At 39.4% G+C, this 22866-nt stretch overlaps 1 protein-coding gene across 7 annotated transcripts in view; it reads left to right on the top strand.

The window, feature by feature from the left end:
- Nucleotides 1-22866, top strand: part of LOC114697940 (WD repeat containing planar cell polarity effector) — a 302933-nt gene that overhangs the window by 97390 nt on the left and 182677 nt on the right. For 5 of the 7 annotated variants that reach the window (XR_003735273.2, XR_005092299.1, XM_028876330.2 and 2 more), the window contains 4 exons: nt 133-180; nt 1040-1090; nt 3797-3867; nt 4140-4199. Coding sequence is in view for 5 of the 7 variants with exons in the window: in XM_028876330.2 (XP_028732163.1) it covers nt 133-180; nt 1040-1090; nt 3797-3867; nt 4140-4199 (230 nt within the window). In the remaining 2 variants the exon portion in view is untranslated. Of the gene's footprint in view, nt 1-132; nt 181-1039; nt 1091-3796; nt 3868-4139; nt 4200-22866 lie in introns of those variants that run through there. The other 2 variants (XM_028876333.2, XM_037208957.1) reach the window with 2 other exon arrangements.

Raw genomic sequence — 22866 nt, 5'->3', positions numbered from 1 at the left:
ATTTTATTTCTAGAAACATAAGGAGACTGGTTCTGCTCCCCTCCCCACAATTCCCTCTGATATAGTATGATTTGGCTTCTTATTCTCCAGAACTTTTTACCATAATTTAATGTTATTTCTTTCTTTCTATAGATAGAGACATCGGCGTCTACCAGTACTATGACAAGAAAGATCCACCAGGTAAAGTACTCACATATTCTATTTAACTGGTTTTATAAATGAAATATTCTGAGCAATGAATTAGCAACATTAAAAACTCTGTGTTTATGGCTTTAGATAAATTCCAAACTTTTAAGAGCAGTCAATTCAGGTTTAAAGAAAAAAAAAATACTAAGGTTGATATCTATCTGATCTATCAAAAATAAAGCAATACTGAGAAAATGTTGTAGAATAACGTGAAAATTTTCATTTTATTGCTGATCAGGCTGATAACAGGACAGTCTTAGTCACATTTATTTATTGGTTTCCCAGCAGAGGGCATTGTTAATGCATTGGTCCCCGTGATGCTGGCCTCCCGGATCCTCACCTGATATCTGAAATAGACATTTCTGAGTGAATGATCAATTTTCTTTATCTGATTAATCCTGTTAATCCCAGAAGTTTTATGATGGGCCGAAAGGTCTCCCTAGCTAGAGTTACTTCCTGTTCTGTTCTTGGTTGAAGTGGGGGCTGTGAGAGCATCCTGTGCTTAGCATGGCGGTTAATAGGCTGCTGACTCCAGAGCTCTGATGACAGACTGCAGCAGCTCCTCTGCTGGGCTCGGTTGCAGTTCCCTTTCCTGTCTGATGAGATTGGGAGCTCAGACTGTCCGCCCACCTGTTGTGCTATCTGAGCCTTTTCACTGTGCATTAAGGAAATGGCTTCTGTGACATGCAAACACACATTGGGACATTCTCGATCAACTGTCCTTTTTAAAGCTCAGCATCATATATTCATCTCAGTGTCTGCAGCAGTGTATTCTATATGCCCACTAAAAACATAAGACACTTTAATAAAAACAAATTCCACTTTTCTTCTATTCATCTTTCCTTTGCCACAGTGTCAGCAACAGAGCATGGTAACTTAGAAGAAAAACAAAGGCTGGCAGAGTGTAAGTTCACCTTACATATTTCTAGAATTATAAAAACAGTATTATGTTCCAGAGTAACTGTTTCCTACACAAATTGTAAGTGTTACTCTGTTCACATTTCTTATAATTACTGATCCCTATTGTTTATGTATATGAACTTATGAATAATAATTGTATTTGTTAGGCTTTTCTCATGAAATCAGTAAAATCTTTACTGTATACAATTTTGATAAGATATGTGCTTTTATAAACAAAAACTTAAAATTAAGTATTTGTATTTAATATTTTTAAATAAATTATTTTCATTTAAAATGTGTAATTGGCTAAAAAACTATAAATGTTCAAGGTATACAACATAGTGATTTGATGTGTCAATCATGAAAGTCTTATAGTAAAATTTATTATGTCACCTCATTTTTGTGTGAGAAAATGATTATAAGTCATGCTTAAGTTCTGATAACATTTAATTTTTCATGTTTTGACTAAATTGTTAACATATTTAACTTATTTTAACATATTTATTTTATTAGTGTGTGTGTGTGTGTGTGTGTGTGTGTGTGTGTGTGTCCGTGTGTCCCCGTGCGTGCATGCATGCTTGTGTATAGCATGTGTGTGGAAGTCAGGGGGAATCGGTTCTCTTCTTCCACCATGAGGGTCCCAAGATTTTAACTCAGGTTGTCAGTCTCTTCAGTGGGCGCTTGCACCCTCTGGGCCAAAAGTGAGATTTGTTATATCAACATTTTATTTAGTTGTTAGTCTGAAAGATACAAATATGTTATATGTATAGTATAACTACATGGAGATATGGTTTTAATGAATTAAAGCTAATGCAATTTAAAGTTTTATTTGGAATATAACTAGAGCTGAAAAGCCTTCCTTTTTTCCTTATTTAAGTGATTGAACTGACATTTAATTTTTAGATTACTGCATTAGTATCTGCAACACATATCTTAAAATTTGTACATATGTTCTACACATCAAAATTATGTTTATAGAGCCAAATTAACTTGCTGAAATAGGATACATAGCAATTTCTACGTTTAAATTTAAATATCTATATATGCTATATATTATTTGTATATGCACACATGACATATACATTCATATACACAGTTCTTTTTTAGAATTATTAATTATGAGACTAAGGATTAATTCCTTTTTTTCCAGTGAGTTTAACATGGTATTAGTATTATTCATGTACCATGTATTTATCTTTATGTAGTGGGTGCTGGAGATAGAACCCAGGGCTTCACACATGCTAGGCAAGTGTTTTATCACTGAGTTAGACCCCTTGCCCATACTTATTAATTTTTAAAACAGATTTAATTTTAGGCTAACTTTGTATGTCTACAAATAACCTTTCAATTGAAATTATTTAAAATAAATAAGGTATATAATTATTGGATTGTGGCATAGATTTTAGAATTATTTTACTTTTTCCTTTTATTGAAAATAGATTTTTTTTCTCACATAATACACCCTGATTACAGTTTCCCCTCCTCTGCTCCTCCCAGCTGCTCTCCACCTCTCCTCCCATCTGGATCCACTCCCTTTCTGTCTCTGACTAGAAAACAAACAGGCTTCTAAGGAATAATAATAAAATAATATATAATAAAATAAAACAAAAGCTAACACATTGGAATTGGACAAAACAAACAAACAAACAAAAAAACAAAAACAAACAAACAAAAAAAAACCAGAAGGAAAAGAGCCCAAGAGAAGGCACAAGAATCAGAGACTCACACATTCACACACTCAGGAATCTCATAAAACCACTAAACTAGAAGCCATAATATATACTCAAAGGACCTGGTGCAGATCTGAGCAGGCCCTGTGCACGCAAGGAAGCTTCTCTGATGATGGCTGAACACGGCACTGATGAGTATGGTAGAATGTCATTGGGAGTGCTTTGTTTTTAATTTACTTTTTAAAGAATAGTAGTATTTAGTTGTCCCTAGGTCCCTGGGATATCCAATCTCGGGTTCTTGGTCATCCAAGCAATGTTAGGAATGGGCTGCCCCTCAAGGAGTAGGCCATAAGTCAAAGCAGGTACTGGCTGGTCACTCCCACAAGCTTTGTGGCACCGTTGCGCAAACATATCTTTCAGGTAGGACACCATTGTAGATTAAAGAGTTTATGGCTTAGTTAGTGTTTACATTTGAGAGAATTATTTCAAGGAACATTCCTAATACCTATTTGTTAAAACTTGGGTGTCCCCCCCCCTTTTTTTTTTTTTCTAGAGTTGAATTATATAGTGCTTTGGTCATGTTTAAATTAATTTTCTTCCTATTACTTTTTATATTCTGTTTCTTTCCTCACCACAGTTAACTTATTAATGAGAAGTTTCAGGTCTGAGTTGGCCACTTGGAGATGTTGGAATTTCTTTTGGGTTGAGCCTTGAGTATTTTCATTAAAAAGTTACTCAGATTATAAGATCAGGCCATTTACTACGAAATACTGCTGGGTCCCTCGGTCTACCAGAATTTCTTAGGGTCTCTCAGGCTTGTGGGTTGTCATCACAAAATTATAATCAGGGAGATTAGTTTGTGGTAAAAATCTCTTTCTGTAACAAAGCCTTTTAAAAGACTGCCATTTAGTGATAGTGATGAAGTCTGCTTCCTCTCAGTTATGGGGTGTCTTATTCTAATCCTCTAAGGCACACTGCTAAACAGAGGTTCCTTATTTAATTCATGTTTAACTAACTGTTGTACATGTTTTATTTGCCAGCTCGAGATTATCCTTGGACACTCAAAAATAGACGCCCAGAAAAACTTCGAGACACACTGAAAGAATTGGAGGTATCTTTCAAAAGGTTTCAAAAATGGGAAGAAACAACTCTGCTTTAGAACATCTTTCACCAGATTAAATTTTCATAAAGGAGCAGCTCTCCTGGTGATGATGGTTTTACTTCTGTCCAGAGAGAGCTTCCCACACAGTTGTGTCTTTGTGTGGCTTGTTGATCGCCTTCCTTTTTTTTTTTTCTTTTCTCTTTCTTGCAAATCAGAAGCACTTTAACTGATAATGACAAAGTGTGTAGCCAACTGCACTCTCTCTTTCTGTTGTCCTTCAGGAATTGATGCAAAACAGTCCGTGTGTGCTGAGCAAATGGAAGAACAAATGCATCTGTCAGGTAAAATGGTTTGACAAGCTTTCGCAGTGTTTAACCAATGGAGCTGAAAGCTATGTAATAATTGTAAATTATTCTTGTGTTTTGATAGATAATGGAAAAAACTTTTCAGGAGTAGATATTTCATAGTTTGAATATTAGTCATTCTGGAATGAACATTAGACAGATTGACATAGGCCACCAAGCTGCCTCATTAACCAGTGTGGTCATATTGACATACTGCAAACACTAATAAGAATCCTTGCAGGCAGTGTTTCTCACTTGGGTTTATCTTGATGTAGTAGTGGATATTCACTAGCATATTTTTTAAATGACAGTAACACACAAAAAAAGACAGTAACACCATAGAACAAAAAAAAATTTCATTATAAGTATTCTTATAAACATTTATGAATACCATGCTTGTGAAAATGAACAAGCGGATAAGAGTGAAACCTAGTTTAACCAGAGAGTAAGTCTTGCATGCTGACCCTCTGGGCTGTATATTTTAATGTGGTAGACACTAGTCATATGTGGCTATTTTTAAATAAAGTTAAATTTCCATTCCTCAGTTACAGCTCTCCCCATTTTAAGTCCCTGGCAGTCAAGGATGCAGATATAGACCATTTCCACGGCAACAAGTTCTATTGGACAGCCCTGTGCTCAGCAGACCTAGATTTAGAACATAACCAGGACATCATAATTCATACACATTGACCACAAAATAAGGGACAACTAAATGCCTTAGCCTTGCTGATACACTTAAAAATACTATTTGTTTGGAAAAATTTTACTTGCTTTTGATAAAAAGGATTATAGTTATCTGTATACTTATATTGTATCACCACTACCAATAATTATAATTTATTTTTGGAATCAAATATACTGTTTCGGTTTTATTTTTTGTGCTTTCTATTACAATTTTAAAAAAAAATGTGTGAACGTTCTTGTTTATAAGTTAGGCCCATTTTTCTATCAATAAACCTCCTAACACAAATTCATAGTAATTACAAACCTATCTTAATTTACCTCTTTCAACATAGACTATTTTAGTTAATTCTAATTTCCCTCTTAGAAAACTCCATTATTTGTTTTGTCTAAACTGTTCTCCCTTTCATGATGGAGTTTAGTTGTTACCTTGTCATCTGGCATGAATTTCTACTTTCTAGACTGTTACAAGGCTGAATGAATATTTTTGGAACCGTAACACTTCTAAAATTCTCCTTAGGATACTCTTCAAAAAGATGGCATTGTTTAAAATCGTAACTTATTTGCATAGAAATATGTAATGAGACCTTCAAGCTTGAATATCAGATGTGCTCCAGTAAGTTTCAGATTTAGTTCAGCTTAAGCTTGGAGTTCCTAATGCGGTTACTCACTGCAAAAACAGGCTCAAAATTATTTGACTGGAGGGTAAGCCTGCCACCTACATTAGGAGGTGTGTCTCATGGCCTCCACCCTACCATCACCTGGGGTAAGTTGGAACATGTCAGGCATCTTAAAAAATGCAGTGGAACATCCCAGTTAGGTGATCCTTTTTAGATAGATTTCATTGCTTTTAATTTAATGACAAGGTTTTTGTGTGTAATTCACATGTTTCAGAAAGGATATCTTTCATTATTGAACTAATTCAACTCAGAAAATAAACTTTTTTAATGGTAGAATATATGTAAAAATTGCTTTTGTAATTTACAATAGACAGCCCTGGTGGCTTTGGCTGGTGTACCAGTGACTCTGCTTTGGGCAGTTCTGATGGATTTACCTAATTTTATGTTCTGTTTTATTTCTATGGTAGATAAGACTTTTTTAAAATAGACCTTTTACTTGATATGCTATATTTTCACAAGATAACTTCCTCTCTGCCCACATGTCCAAGTCACTCCTTACATCTTCAGGGCCTTTGGGAGACTTCCTAACATTATCTGTCAGGCAAAAATTTTTACTATATCTTTGAAAAATGTGTATGAGTTCCATTCCTAAAGGTCTCTAATGTCACAGTAAGTTAAAAATAATTTGGTGTTCAAGCTAGAATTTCAGTTTAAGGAAAGGGTCTGTCCTTTTTGTTAAATTTTTATTAGGTTTTGTTAAATTATAGTTGATCATAATATGTTAAACTCTTTTATCAGTCTCCCTGAGTCTGCCAGTGTGGCAGTGAGCCATGGACATGCTTGAGTTCTGTTAGTGCTTTCCCTGTGCATTCAGTCCTGACATGGCAGCAGTTGACCTTGAGCTCCGGGGATCTGCCTGCCACCCTCTTTCCTCACCCCCATTACACACACACACACACACACACACACACACACACACACACACACACACACACACACCGGGGATCTGCCTGCCACCCTCTTTCCTCACCCCCATTACACACACACATACGCACACGCACACGCACACGCACACGCATGCGTGCTGAGCTTCTGAGGATACATAGCCATGTTTGGCTTCATGTGGATCCTGGGGATCTGAAGTCTGGTCCTTTTGCTCTCACAGCAAGCACTCCTAACCAGTGAACTGTACCCCAGTCCCTTCCTGGACATCTTGATGCTGTCAGCTGTACCCCAGTCCCTTCCTGGCATCTTGATGCTGTCAGCTGTACCCCAGTCCTGATCCTGGACATCTTGATGCTGTCAGCTGTACCCCAGTCCTGATCCTGGACATCTTGATGCTGTCAGCTGTACCCCAGTCCTGATCCTGGACATCTTGATGCTGTCATTTGGATTCTCAGTCTCTGAATGAGGCCATTTCTCTACTTTGAATTTTTATAAAGAAATGATAAAATTGGATTTATGGAATTCAATTTAGTTGAAATCTCTTTAAGGAATCCTTAAAGGGTCCACTTGTTTAGAAATCTTTGAAGAGGTTACTGCTGGATAAAGGATTGAAGAAGATATAATCTGAACGTAGATCTTAATATCAAATAAGGAAGATTTACAGGTTGTCATTACCAAAGCTTAGTTTATATTATTGATCCTATGATCTATAAATTGTAACCTATAAAAAATAATTTCTCCACTTGTAAATTCAGAACAATTTACAAATTAAGACTTACCTAAATATAAATTTAGGGATTAAAAATTCTTAGGAGGTTTTTTTCCCCCCAAACCATCCTTGTTGCTAGTATGAGATTATTAAAGCAATAAGATATCATTTAGAGTTTTGATTTTAGCACCTAGTAAATACACTCTAGTTTTTGTCTTCTTAAGCAATCAACAGAATGTATTTAATAGTTTTTTGTTTTGGCTTTCTTAAACCAATTATGTTAACTTTTTGAAGGGAAAAATAGTTTCAGTTAAATATTATTAAATAGTTCATCACTCTGGTGGAATGTTAAAGCCCATAAAGTATTGTGCCTTTAGTCATGGTCATATCTATAAATTACTTTGTAATTAAATATATTTTTATTAAGCATAGATGTAACCTTACACACTGATCTTTAGGCTAAAATGTTTGACTTACATATACATATATATGTAAAAAATATATATACATATACAGTATAATCAGATTTACTCTGGTTTATGTTCATAACAATTCTACATTTATAAATTATAAAACACCAAGAAAAGATAGCTTCCAGTTTTAATTGCTGTAATGAGTTATTTGGTAGGCTATATAAAAATAAATTTTTTTCAAGTCTATCATACATAAATTGTGACCTTATGCAACTCATTTAATCATAACTTTTTTGTTTGTTTTGTTTTCAATACATCCCGACTGCTCTTTCCCCTCCCTCTACTTCTCCCAGCCCCCAAATTCCCCATGCTGCATATCTGTTATGGTTGTTAGCTTGGTGTTTTTGTGGGACTCCTAACAGTGGGAGTGGGGTGTTTCTGACTCTTTCTCCTGCTCTTGGGACTCTTTTCTACCCACTGGGTTGCCTCACCCATCCTTGATATGAGGGTTTGTGCCTAGTCTTATTATAAGTTGTTATACTGTGTTAGGTTGATATCCCCGAGAGGCCTGCTCTTTGCTGAAGGGAAGTGGAGGAGTGGTATCTTAGTTAGGGTTTCTATTGCTGTGAAGAGACACCATGATCATGGCAACGGTTATAAAGGAAAACATTTAATTGGGGTTGGCTTATAGTTAGAGGTTTAGTCCATTATCTTCACGGCGGCATGCAGATAGACATGGTGCTAGAGAAGGAGCTGAGGGTTCTACATCTTGATTCACAGGCAGCAGAATGAGACTGTGTATCACACTGGACATAGCTTGAACATATGAGACCTCAAAGCTCGCTCCCACAGTGATACACTTCCTCTAACAAGGCCACACCTCCTATTAGTGCCACTCCCTTTGGGCCAAGCATTCAAACACATGAGTCTGTGGGGTCATTCCTATTCAAACAACCACAAGTGGATTTCGGCTTTTAAAAAAATGTATTTTTAATTAAAATACACTTGTATCACTTTCCATCCTTCCTTTTCTCCCTCTCGGCCTTCCACCACCCTCAGACTCTTCCACCCCCGCTTTCAAGTGGAGAGCCTCTTTTTCTTTATCATTGTTACATACATACATGTGTGTGTATACAAATATATAAACAGAATCTGCTGAGTCCATTTTTGTTGTTAGTGTGTATATGGTTTGAGAACTGACTACTTTGCATTGGACAGCCAATATGGCAGCTTGTCTCTATGAAAGGCTATTTTCCCTTTTTCCACTGTCTTCATTGCCCAAGAGTGGGACCCCGTGAGCTTTTCCCCTTTCCACATTAACTTGTCCATGGGTATTATTGTCATGTCAGTCTTGTTTTTAATGCAGCCGTCTGGGAGAGACGGTTTTCCCAGCAAACTTCCTGGTATTGGCTGTCAGAACCATTCCTCCTCCTTTCTGCCATGCTCCCTGGGTCGCAGGTGCAGGAGCTGCGCTGCAGATGTGTCTGTTGGGGCGGGGCTCCCTCAATCTGTTGATCACTGTGCCCTGTTGTGGTTTTCTGTGATAGTCTCCATTTGCTTTAAATAGAGGCATCTTGATGAGGGGTGGTAGCTACACTTTTATGTGGGTAAGCTTAATATTTCTTTTTATTATACATAAAATCAAATTGATTTCTTCATAAAATAGTAAAATACAAGCCATGGTGTGATCAGTATCAGGATTAGCATTTTATTTATGCACAATCCAGCATACCATCTTCACTGTCTGCACTTTGGTAGTAGGTACTATGGTTTAGATGGAAAGGAAGAAGACATGTTAAGTCACCAAGACTAATGAGTGCTACATTGTAAACCTCAGCAGGAGCCAGAGATGGTACAAACATCAGTATAATCTGAAATGATAAACAGATTACAGAGAAGTTAAAATTTTACCAGACCTAAAAGGGAATATGAAATTGGTAAACCTGGAGAGACAGAGGGGACAAGTCGGGGCCGGGAGGGTATCTACATAATAGTGAGGAAGTGGGCCCATTTGGGGAAAGTGGTTTGAAGAATAGAATAATTGATCTGAAAGGCAGCTTGATGCTGCCTTAAATAGAGATTTTGAATATTACAATGAAATATTGATACTATGTCCTGTAACACTGTAAATACTTTGTATCAGAGAGATGCCATATTAAATTTAGTCTTATAGAAGGATTTAGCCTGGCAATGGGATATAAGATAACAAGTTAACCAGAGGAGTAAAATAATTTCAAAGGGTGTGTACAATAAGATTAAGCTAAAGAGAGTTTTGATAGCCAGTCGGGAAATTTAGAATGACATGTAAAAATTTTAGTTTGCCTGTGTTTTACATGAAATGACCAGAGGTCATCAAATCATGGTATCATTGGAGATGTGGAACTGGAGTGGAGGTTTGGATTTGAATTTTTCTTTTTTTGAGGAGACAGCCAAAAGCTTGAGTTAAAACCATTCAATTTGTACCTTATGAGGGATAGTATATACCGCTGGAGAAAAACTAAGAACCAAGGAACATCTATTTAGTGGATAAGGGAGAAAAGCCTAGCAGCAAAAGAGGGAGAAACAGGATAATGAGGAACTGTGAGAAAGTTTGTTTGTAGAAATCAAAGTGGGTAGAAGTCAGAGGTCCTGGAAGACAGATGAAGGGACCGTTTCTAGTTTGATGGCTGCTGATCTAAAGCTCGGTGTTGTGATTAAGCTTCTAGTGGGTGTTTATGAGTACTCAACAATAAACTCATCTTTTGTTATTAGTGGCTACTGAAAACACTGCATGAGTTTTTCATCGTTTTAGAATGAAAATTTCATTCATGCAAATAGTGTGTTCTGGTCAAACCTATCAACTTATCTCCTGCCTCCTCTACCACTTTTCTCATCCAATTTCACATACTGTTTGCTTGTTTTTTAATCCTAATGGGTCCACTTAGTGCTACCAGTGTGTGCTTGACTGTAGGGCTGTCTGTCACCTGGAGCATGGGTGTCCTCTCAGGGGCCACACAACAGAGGAAACTGACTCCCCTCTTCTGTCAGCCTTTAGCTGCCAAGAGATCTACTGGGTTGAGGCTTTGTGGCCCCTCCCCCATCCATGCTGGGGTTTTGTCTAGCTTCATCTTTCACAGACCTGCATGAAGTCACCGCCACTGTGTGTTCATGTGTGCAGTCAGTGCCTCTGCAAAGAGAAAACACTGCTTCACTGCAGTCATCTTCTGCCATTGGCTGTTCCTCAGTGATCCCTGAGCCTTGAGTGGAGGGTGTGATTAGATGTCCTTTAGGACTGAGCCTTGAGAGGAGGTGTGAATAGATGTCCTTTAGGGCTGAGCCTTGAGTGGAGGGTGTGAATAGATGTCCTTTAGGACTGAGCCTTGAGAGGAGGTGTGAATAGATGTCCTTTAGGGATGAGTACTTCACAGTCACTTCATTTCTGAACTTAGACTAGTGTGGGTCACAGGAATGTCACATATATTTGAAAAAGAAAACTAATGATTAAAGAATCAAAAAATTAAAGAATAATATGAGATTGGGTATTACATTTTTGATATAATATCTGGAGTTCAGGGTTTGCTGCTGATTAAAATTGCTAGCTATGATTTTATAAAGGATACTAGACTCACTTGGACTTTGAAGGAAGGGTGTAACTTAGGTGAGGAAAAGGAAGGTTCCTGCCGAGGAGAGAGTGTCAGCAGTAAGAAACTCTCAGATACTTTAGGAGGCCTTTCCAAAAAGATTTCTCCATAGATGTTGGTTTTAATATATGTATATATATATATACATATATACATATATTAAAAACAATACACAGAAATTTTAAGGAAGCATTCATATATATATATATATATATATATAATTTCTGTGTGGTATACATATGATTGTTGGTTTCTTTTAAGCCATACTAAGACTGCTGTAGGGTTTGCCTGGCTTCCTGTTAAGATAAACAAATGAGTTATTACAATCTAGGAGCACTCAGGGCCAGTGAAACTTAGCCAGTATGTAACAACTTAATACTTTACCATTCTCTCACTTACAAAGTAGTATTTATTATCTTTTTTTAATTAAGAATTTTTTTACTCATTTTTCATACCAGTCACAGATCCCCCTCTTCCCTCCTATCGCCCCTCCAGCCTCACCCTCTCCCCCCCCCAACAGCACACCCCCATTCCCTCCTACAAGAAGGCAAGGCCTTCCATGGGAAGTCAGCAGAGCCTGGTATATTCAGATGAGGCAGGACCAAGCCCTCCCCCTGCCTCAAGGCTGTGTGAGGTGTCTAATCATAGGTAGTGGGTTCCAAAAAGCCAGCTCATGCACCAGGGACAGATTCTGATCCTACTGCCAGGGGGCCCCTTAAGCAGATCAAGCTACACAACTGTCTCGCTTATGCAGAGGGCCTAGTCCAGACCCATGGAGGTTCCGCAGGTGTTGCTCTAAAGTTCATGAGTTCCCACTAGTTTGGTTTGGTTGTCTCTGTTTGTTTCCCATGATGATCTTGATGCACTTGCTCATAGAAACCCTCTTCTCTCCTCAACTGGACTCCTGGAGCTCTGCCTGGTGTTTGGCTGTGGATTTCTACATCTGCTTCCATCAGTTACTGGATGAAGGCTCTATGATGACAGTTAGGGTGCACACCTATCTGATTACTGGGGTGAGCCAGCTCAGGCACCCTCTCCACTATTGCTAGGAGTCTAAGCTGGGGTCATCCTTGTGGATTCCTGGGAACTTTCCTAGTACCCGGTTTCTCCCTATCCCCATGATATCTCCCTCTATCATAGTATCTGTTTCATTGCTCTCCCACTCCATCCCTGTTCCAGCTCAACCATCCCGTTCCCTTATGTTCTCATCACCCCATTCCCTACCCTCCATTGCTCACCCCTCACCCCCAGTTTACTCATGGAGATCTCATCTATTTCCCCTTTCTAGGGCGATCCATATGTCCCTCTCTGGGTCCTCCTTGTTAGCTAGCTTAATTAGAAAAAATAACAGACTTTTTTAAGTCATACTATTTGGAAAACTCAGAAAACCCAGGGGACATAAATCATCTAATCCAAATGAATTGTTATTGCCAATTATTTGTTATTTGATATTTTCCCTTTGGTATAAATGTATATAAATGTTCAATTTATTATATATCATAAGGTATAAATATTTTAATGCATAATATTTAAGATTATAGTAATAGATTATATATATACATATATATATATCCCTGTACATTCCTTTTTATATCATAAAATAAACACATGAACCCCATAATGAACTAACGAGTTAGAATTGTTACCAGGATTGTGCCTGCCTGTGTATTTTTCCATTGAATACTTCTGATTATCTCCCCAGATAAAGACAGATCTTTAATTTTGTAATGCAGTCTAACTATGTAGCCCAGGCTGGTCTGGAGCCCCTGTGCCTCAACCTCACCATGGGCTGGACTGGTGGCATGTGCTGCTGTTTTTATTATCTCAATTTTACCAATGAGGAAACAAGAGCTATATGGTAATTATACAATTAGTATATATATACACAACTATACAATTAGCTAAGGCATTGTAGCTGTACAGCTTCTGTCTTTAGTTGCTGTATATACCATACTCCTTTTCGGTAGAGCATAAACATAGACAAATCTTCATGTCAACATATCCTCAGTCATAGTGAGATGTGGGACACACATTGGTCTCCCAGTTAAACATAGGTGACTAAAACTGTGTCATTATTCTCATGTTCTTATAAGCTTTCACTAAATTATAGTAAAATCTTTAAAAAGCTATAACTTACAAGAACAAAGAAAAGAAGATGGCTGTGATAATGAGAGATACCCACTAGCTTTAAAAACGAAGTGGCTATATAGTACATGACTTTGCAAGCCAGAAGCTTTGCTGAAATCAGTTGCTGTAACAGAATATATCATTAGGAGATAAACATTTTATGTTATAGAAAGCCAAAAAGGTATAGATTTTTAAAGCATCCAGGATGTAACAGTGTAAAACAGAAAATAAGGGAATATGCTGAAAGCTGTGTAATAAGCTAATGAGATAAATGAATTTCCTATTTATAGGAAACCAAACCATTTCTGGATGTTACAGCTTTGAATGTGATAGAAAAAAGTGAAAGGGTGTCTTAGTTACTCATTACCGTGACAAAACAGCATGACCAAGACAGCATATAAAAGAATGAATTTAATTTGGGGGTCATGGTTCCAGAGGGTAGTAGAACCCATGACTATCATGGAGGGAACCGTGGCAGCAGGCTTGCAGGCGTTGCACGGGGCAGTAGCTGCACACTTAGGTGCAGAGAGACAGAGAAAGCCACCTGAGAATGGCATGGGCTTTTGAAACGTAGAAGCCCATCCCCAGTGATACACCTCCAACAAGGCCACACCTCTTACTTCTTCCCAAACAGTTCTTCCAACTGGGGAGCAGTTTCCCTCAGATCACTGTAGGGGCTAGGCTAAAAATGAGAGGATTGTGCATGCATCCAGAACGGTGAGACTTGCCTTAACCTGCCCATGTCTAGCCACTGAGGTTATGCTTGTATTTTATTTGTTTATTGGCCCTTGTCTGGGGCAAAAATGGCTTGCATTTCCCAAACCCAAATGTATCAATACTGACATTTGGTAGTTTTCTCTAAAAAGGAGATGTGCTAAGTAATATTTTTACAGTAAAGCTCAATTGAGTAAGTTTATCCATGCAAACCCCCCTTCTTATCACTTGTAAATATAGCCAGATAGAGATCACCGTACAACTAAAAAAAAAAAAAATCTGTCTGTAAATATGAAGACGATAAGTCTGAGACTAAAACACAGAAAACAAAAAAATGGTGGCATGCAATTAATTGAACTAAATTTACAAAATTAAAATTAATATGCACAGAGATAAGAGATGTGATTATATCATTGAAGTAATAATAGAATTCTGTTTTTTTTTTTTTTTTTAAAGAATAGTTAGGATTTAGGGAGATGGCTCAGTGGTTAAGAGTACTTGCTGTTCTTCTGGAGGGCCTGAGTTTGGTTCCTAGAACCCAAGTCAGGTGGCTCACAACTGCCTATAACTCCAGCTCCAGAGGATCCATAACCTTCTTCTGACCTCCATGGATACATATGAGAGACACTCACATAGATAGACACATACACAATTACGCATAGATAAAAGTAAAAATAAATATAAATAAAAATAATCAGGAGAAAAAGAAATTCTTACAAATGAAGAATATGAAAATATATGACTAGAAGCATAGCTTAGTGGGAAAGTGCTTGCCTTGCACATACAAGACCCTAGGCTCAATCCACAATAGAGAAGCAAATAAAGCACATGGGACAGCATAGAGAAATTAATAGATGTATCAAAAGTAAAGTTGAAATATCATGCTGTAGGACAGAATGAAAGAAGCCTTTAATTATGAATCATACCTGGCAGCAGGAGTGAAAATTAACCAAAAAGGTTTACTACCTAACTAATAATTGGAACTGGGTAAAAAAGAGAAAATTTCCAAGAACTGGAAGATACACCTTTCTAACTTTTCATGGAAATCTACATTTTATTATACACTGAGAATAAGCTGCAGGGGTTGAGACAGGATCAACCCCACCTGCTACCATGTGCCCTAGTCCATTGTCAACACACATGTGAAGGTTAAGGGTGTTATCAGCCACAAGTTCTGTGGACCTGAGTACTTGTGCCTGTGTGAGCCTGTTCTTCACATCTTTATCTTTAACATGTAAGGAAGCAGGTTTCCTCGTGGTATTTTCACACATCCTTAGTTTTAGTCGATCCCCTTCCCCACAGCTGCTCCTGTCACTGCACTCACCTGCTGAGTCCTTTCACTTGGTACCACAGGTGCTCGGTTACCTTCTGCACCCTCCTCCTTAGGGCCTCTCCTTAAAAACAAAAATTCCTCTCATGCTTTCTAGTTTCCTGTCCTCTGTCCACACTCACATGAACAGTTTAACACGAACAATTCTGTGTGTCAGGATAATGTGTTGAATTCCATCACCAACTTCCTGTATGGCCTGAATGTGTGTTGAGAGTCTCTTGGAATTAGACTCTCAGCACACTATGCTTTCTCCAGTCTGTGCTACTTGGATTCTGAAGATTGTATCAGGATGCTACACCATACTCTATGTTCTGCCATGTTCTTCCAGGGGTTTGGTTGGATCCCTTGCTGTAAAAGGTAATAGCATGGGTAGAGGTATGATGAGTTTCCAGTCTTTCATCTTCAAGGTTGTTGTTGGGGTTTTTTGTACTTTTGGGGGCCCGCCACCCAGCTCCCAAATAAATCACACATGGAGACATATTCTTAATTTTAAATGCACAGCATTAGCTTGGCTTGTTTCTAGCCAACTTTTCTACTTTTTGCCTCTGGACTTTTACCTTTCTCTATTTCTGTATACCTTTTCTTTCCTTCTTACTTCATGTTTGGCTATGTAGTCAGGTGGCTGGCCCCTGAAGTCCTCCTCCTTCCTCTCTTGTTTCTCTTCTGTCTGTATCTGAGCATTTTTCTTTTTATTAGTATATATTTCCAAGACCTGCATCCTATTAATCTACCTGTCATATTTAGCACAAAAAACTACCAAGATTATTACTGATAAGATGTTAACTACCATACTGATAGTATGTATTATCTGTATTATATCAGTGTCAGTTAAATCATTAATTTCCCCATATTCTGATTCTAACTTCTAGCCTTCTAAGGTAGCAGTATAGAGAGCCCTAGCACCCTGCATTGTTATTTCCCATTCTTAATGTAGAAAAAAAAATCTCTTTTCAATATTGTAAGTAAATTTGTTTCAACTTTGTGGGTTTGGTCCCGGGTTTTGGCACCAAAGTGTGAGTTTTGCAACTCTCGGGAGAGGTGTCCTGACTACGTAGGAGTCAGGCAACACCGTGAGCTGCTTAGGATGGCTCTGGTGGCTGGAACTGCAAAGAGGCAGCCCAACCCTGGAGGGCCAGGTATCCTGGACACCTCGAGCTGCTCAGAGCAGCTCTGCCCTGGAGGTATCCTGGACATCTGGAGCTGTTTAGCACAGCTCTGATGGCTGGAAATGCAAAGAGACAGCCCAACCCTGGAGGGGAAGTTTTTCTGACTTCTCCGGAAAGTTGGGCCAGGAACTGGAACTTGGTATATAGCAATACTGCTTCTCTCCTGGAGAGCCACTGCAGCTAAGCTTTGCTCAGCCCCCAGTTAAGGGGGCTTCCTAGCAGAACTCTGCTTCTCTACCTAAGAAATTGCAAAAATGTAGCATTCTTCTCTGGCTCCAGAGAAAAGTGTTACTTCTTAGCTCTTTCTTGCTCTGTCCACTGAGGGACATCTCAGCAAGGTTCTTCTGTTCAGCTCTCTCTTGTTTAGTCCACTATGGGACTTCTCAGGAAGGTTCTTCTGTGCACCAGTGAATGAAGGTCTTCAGACTCAAAACTTTTTTGAGAAAGAAGGAGGAGTCCAGGAGAGTAGCTGCCTCTACCAGGGTGGAGAGAAAAGCTCACAACTGACCAGGCAGGGCGGTTTATATAGGATGTCCTAGGGGCGGAGTCAACCTGTGACTGGTTAGTTTTTTTTCTACCCAGGGATTGGACAGTTTTGTGGGCTAGGGACAGAGATGGCCTTGATTTCAGAGCCAAACTGTGTTTCTTTCACTGGCCTTTCTTGGCTTTTTGACACTACCTCTAAGGCCATAGCATATTTCTTTCACTGACTGATTCTAGGGACCAAGAGTGTTTCTTTAGTACTGGTTTCAGAGTCAGGGCATATGTCCTTGGTTCTGGGTTTGGGGATAAAGTGTTCATTTCTCTCGCTCAAGTCCCAAACCCAGTCTGTATTTTTTCCTTGGTCCTGGGCCCTAGGGCCAGGATTCTACTGTCCGACTCTGTAATCGACTGTTTTCACAAATCAGTTGACCAAGGGCAGAGATGGCTCTGATTTGAGCCAAACTGTGTTTCATTCACTGGCCTTACTTAGCTTTTTTACCCTTATTCTAAGGCCAGGGCACATTTTATTCACTGATTCCGATTCTAGGGGCCAAGAATGTTTCTTTGGTAGTAGTTTCAGAGTCAAGGCCTGTTTCCTTGGTTCATTTCTCTGGGTCAGGCCCCAAACCCAGGCTGTGTTTTTTTCCCCTGGTCCTGGGCCCTAGGGCCAGGATTCTATTGCTCAGCTCTGTGATTGGTTGGTTTCACAAGTCAGTTGGCCAGGGGCAGAGATGGCTCTGATTTGAGCCAAACTGTGTTTCTTTCACTGGCCTTGTCTGGGCCATCTTTCCCTAGTTCTGGGCTCCAGGGTCAGGGTGGGTTTCTTTAGCCAGCCCCTTTTCCCTACAAATATTATTTAACTCTCTCCTACTCTCCAAAAGGATTTCCCAAATTTCTCACCATTCTGTTGACTTCTCTGGGCAAGTGGCAGCTGACTACCAGCATGGAGAAGTCCAGACAACAGATGCAGCAGAGCTGGCTAGTGTGACTCCTCCTTCTGTGTGGTTCTACCACCCACTGGGTGCCAATTGTTGTTATCAGTTTTGTATTATCTACAGTGGCTGCCCCTTAAGCAAAGGATATCCTAGTCAGAGATTGCAACAACATTTGGCTATAAGAGCCGCAGCCTGAGGGCCCCTCAGGCACTGACTCTTTCAAAGCTACTAAGGGAAACTAAACCTAAAGAACTCATGATTCATTGGTTTAGGTGGGATTCTGCTCACTAAGAGAGGCTGAATAACTAGTAGCTAACCTTCTCCCTTTGCTGGCATCTTCCGAAAAACCCAGTGCCCTTTTCTCAATCTCCATTTAAAAATCCCTTGCTATGGGGAACACTCCTCCACTGTTGGTCGGAGCACAAACTAGTGCAGCTACTTTGGAAATTAGTATGGTGACTTCTCTGAAAATTGGGAATCAATCTACCTCAAGACCCCATGATACTACTCTTGGGTATATACCCAAGGCATGCTCAATCATACCACAAGGATACTTGTTCAACTGTGTTCATAGCAGCATTATTCATAATAACCAGAACCTGGAAACAACTTAGACATCCCTAAACTGAAGAATGGATAAAGAAAATGTGGTACACATACACAATGGAGTATTATTCAGCTGTAAAAAACAATGACATCATGAAATTTGCAGGCAAATGGATGGAACTAGAAAATATCATCCTGAGTGAGTTAACCTAGACTCAGAAAGACAAATATGGTATGTACTCACTCATAAGTGGATACAAGATGTAAAGCAAAGGATAACCAGACTATATATAACCCATAGCTCTAGAGAAGCTAGCTAACAAGGAGGACTCTAAGAAGGATGCATGGATTGCCCTGGGAAGGGTAATTAGATGAGTTCTCCATGAGTAAACTGAGGGGGGGGGATGTAGATAAGAAAGGGGGAAGGATGGGGGATGAGAACATAAGGGAATGGGATAGTTGAGCTGAGGGAGGGACAGAGTGGGAGAGCAATTAAAGAGATATCTTGATAGAGGGAGCCATTATGGGGTTAGAGAGAAACCTGGTGCTAGGAAATTCCCAGGAATCTACCAGGATGACCCCAGCTTAGACTATTAGCAATGGTGGAGAGGGTGCCTGAACTGGCCTTCCCCTGTAATCAGATTGGTAAATACCCTAACTGTCATCATAGAGCCTTCATCCAGTAACTGATAGAAGCAGATAAGGAGATCCACAGCCAAGCACCAGGCTGAGCTCCGGGAGTCCAGTTGCAGAGAGGGAAGAGGGGATTATATGAGCAAAGGGGATCAAGATGATGTTGGGGAAAGCTACAGAGACAACTGAACCAAGCTCATGGGAACTCAAGAACTATAGACTGACAATTGTGGAGCCTGTATAGGACTGGACTAGGCCCTCTGCATAATCGAGACAGTTGTGTAGCTTGGTCTGTTTAAGGGGCCCCTGGCAGTGGGGTCAGGATCTATCCCTGGTGTATTAGCTGGCTTTCTGGAGTCCACTACCTATAGTGGGACACCTTGCTCAACCTGATGCAGTGGGGAGGGCCTTGGACCTGCCTCAACTGAACGTACCAGGCTTTGCTGACTCCCCTTGGGCAGCCTTGCCCTTTCAGAGGAGGAGATGGGGTTGAGGAAGGCTGAGAGGAGTGGGAGGAGGGATGAGAGGGGGATCTGTGGTTGGTATGTAAAAATGAATTTTAAAAAATCTTTAAAAAAGAGGCCTAAATTTACCTTTAATTTTTAAATAAAATATCTAGAAATAGGAAAAACAAAAACAAAAAGATCCTTGCTATGTTTGGTTCTTCCTTACTACTTCCTGTCAGCTACTTGCTGACTCAGCCTCCTGCTCTCAGGTTAATTTTATTTAATCAAACACATCTTTGAAGTGTTAACAAAAGCAACAGGAAAAATGCAGCACACCTTAAAATAATATTCCCCAACAAAGGTCTCCTAGCTCTCCTTGCTGTCTTCATGAGTTGCTAAGGTGATGTTTTCTGCTGAACTTGCCTTGCTTTTTTGTGCTCCTGTGGCTTGTTCTCCAGGCAGGGGTGTGGGTGGATTGTGAGATCTTTTGACTTCCGATTTCCCACCCCTTTTCTAGTGTGTGTCTGCTGCTTGTTGAGTTCAGCTGCTAATTTAGGTTTCTAGCAGCAGGGTGAGTTCTCTCTCCTAGGTTCTCTCCATGTGCCTGGCGTTGGGAGCAAGTCAGAGCACTTTCCTGGTAGATTGGGCTGCATGCACACCCCCTGTGTCTTTGTACAAACCTGGCTTCTTTATGGACAAAAATCCCACTTAGACCTGTGTCTTCTTTTTGTAGTCATTTTCCATATCTCTCTATGGGTCATTTTTTGTCTTGACTTTCTTTTACCCAGAGTCTTGGTTTTATAGAAGCTGTTTCTGATCTGCCATCTTCTCAGAATCTCCAGTTCAAAAGTACTCAGTGCTTCAGTGACTAGAATTCCATTTCCAGGTAGCTGCCTCATTTCAACTCTTTATTGTGCTTGGTTCCAATACACCAATAGAAGAGTCCAGAAACACTCTTCTGTTCCATACATAGAATTCTGAATTGTAACCTAAACACTTTAGACTTCTCACCTTTCAAATGGTCTCCCTGCCATGCAGTTTTCAAAGGGAGTAACTGAGAGATAGGCTGCCCCAAGTCAATGACATAGCTAGAATCCATGAGAACCGAGAAACAGGGGTCTTTACAGGTGAAAGGGATGGAGCGGGGGCTGGGGAGATGGCCTGGTGGGTCAGAGCATTTGCTGTACGAGCAGGAGGCCCTGAGCTCAGATCCCTGGCACTCATGTAAAAAGGCAAGCATGGCTGTGCATTCTTGTAACCCCAGTGTTGGGGGTCAGGGGAGGGCAATGTAAACCCATGATGTTCCTAACCTGTCAGCATAGCTGAAATGTCAAGCTTCTGGTTCAGTAAGGGACCCTCTCTCAAGGCAATAAGGTGGGGATAAATAAAGGGAGGTACCCCTGTCTCCCTGTAACCTCATGTAAGAGAATTAAAAGTTATAACCGAAGACATAAGAGAAACTAGGTTCTATTCATAACAATGAAGCTAAATCAAGAAATAAGACATTAAAGACATTGCTAGTTTCTTCTCCTATAGTGTTACTCTTTATTAACAGAGCCTGGTGTTAGTGTAGCCACAGAAGCAATGAAAAGCCCCAGCTTATGTGTTCCTACAGTTAGAGTTGGATATATAAAACACTTCTGGCTTTGGTGAGATGAAGCTTGGTATGTTTTCCAAGAAAATATATTAAAGGGACAGACTCACCTAGGATGTAACATTTCACCTCTGCTCTTTGCCTCTTTTGGACGGAATCTGAGACATGATGCCAGAAGAGGCCACGGCCACTCTGTGAGCTGCTGAGAATAGCAATGAACAAAAGGGACAAAGACAATCAAATGTCCTTGTTCTGCTTATGTGTGACAGGGAAGACATTCGAGAAAAAAATGAACAAATAAAATATTTTATATCAGAAGATAAAACTGTTGGAGCAAAATAAAGCAAGAAAGCAGGTCTGACTGGTAGGAGCACAGTGTCCTAGTATTTGATGGCCTAGGATATGCTAAGAGAATGCTATAAATGAAGTCAGGGAGCAAGCTCAGAAAAGGAAGAGACTATGATTTTTCTCCTAAATTGTTACCGTTAGTAGCAAGTATGTGTAAGGCTAAGTTCATGTATAAGGCACAGAATAGTTCATGTGCTGTTGCTTCCCATGTTTTGAAAAGTAAAAAAAACACAAAACATTTCCCACATTTTTGGGGAGGGAGTGTTAAAGTTATACTTCTGTATTACTTCATCAGAAGATTTTCAATCCATTATATTTGGATGTTTATACTGGTTTTTTGTTATTGTCATTTTGGCTTGATTTCTTTCTTTCTTTCTCTCTCTCTCTCTCTCTCTCTCTCTCTCTCTCTCTCTCTCTCTCTCTCTCTCTTTCTTTCTTTCTTTCTTTCTTTCAGAAGTAAAAGCGTGTGCTACTTTACACATTTTTTTTTTAACTAATGCCCAGGTTGAATTGCATTAGCCAGAAACACATGTGTGAACTATTTAAAGTGGAGTATAGGAACTCAGCAATTTAATTTCTAATTATTTATTTATTTTTAAGCATATGTGTGTACTTATGTGAGGTTTTGTATATCATGTGCATGCAGGATTGCACAGAGGCCAGAAGAGTGCATCAGATCCCCTGGAACTGGAGGTACAGATGGTTGTGAGCCACTTGAAGGTGCAGGGAACCAAATTCATGTCCTCTGTAAGAGAAGTCAGTGTTCTTAACCATGGGGCTGTCACTCTAGTCCTCAGCAATTTTTTTTTTAAAGATTCATTTTGATTTTATGTATATGAGTGTTTTCCTACATGTATGCTTATGTACCACATGTTTACATGGTTCTCTCAGAGGCCAGAAGAGGGCATTTAGAACCTCTGGAACTGAAATTGCAGGCAATTGCAAGCCACTATGTAGGTGCTGGGAATTGAACCCAGATCCTCTGCAAAAGCCTCAAGTTCTCTTAAGTGGTAAGCCATCACTCCAGCCCTGGAACTCAGCAATTTTATATGACAATGTAACTGATAGAGAAAATATATTCACTACCTTGTCTAAGTTCTGATTTCTGCCTCTTAGTTTTATAGTTTTAAAAATAAAGATAACCATTAAGCTAGTAGACAGCCTGCTTACCAAATGATTGTGGAATAAAAGCAGCTGCTCCTGTCTGTCTTTATTTGACTTGCATGTATACATATGCATTGTACATGTGTGAGTATATGTATATTCCGTGTGTGTGTGTGTGTGTGTGTGTGTGTGTGTGTATGCATGTAGAGGCCAGAGGTTGACTTTTGTGTCTTCCTTGGACACTCTTTAT

This window comes from Peromyscus leucopus, chromosome 10, assembly GCF_004664715.2.
Source record: "Peromyscus leucopus breed LL Stock chromosome 10, UCI_PerLeu_2.1, whole genome shotgun sequence".
Classification (NCBI taxonomy): domain Eukaryota; kingdom Metazoa; phylum Chordata; class Mammalia; order Rodentia; family Cricetidae; genus Peromyscus; species Peromyscus leucopus.
The sequence above is the reverse complement of the archived record's forward strand: the minus strand, read 5'-3'. Positions and strand labels throughout refer to the sequence as shown.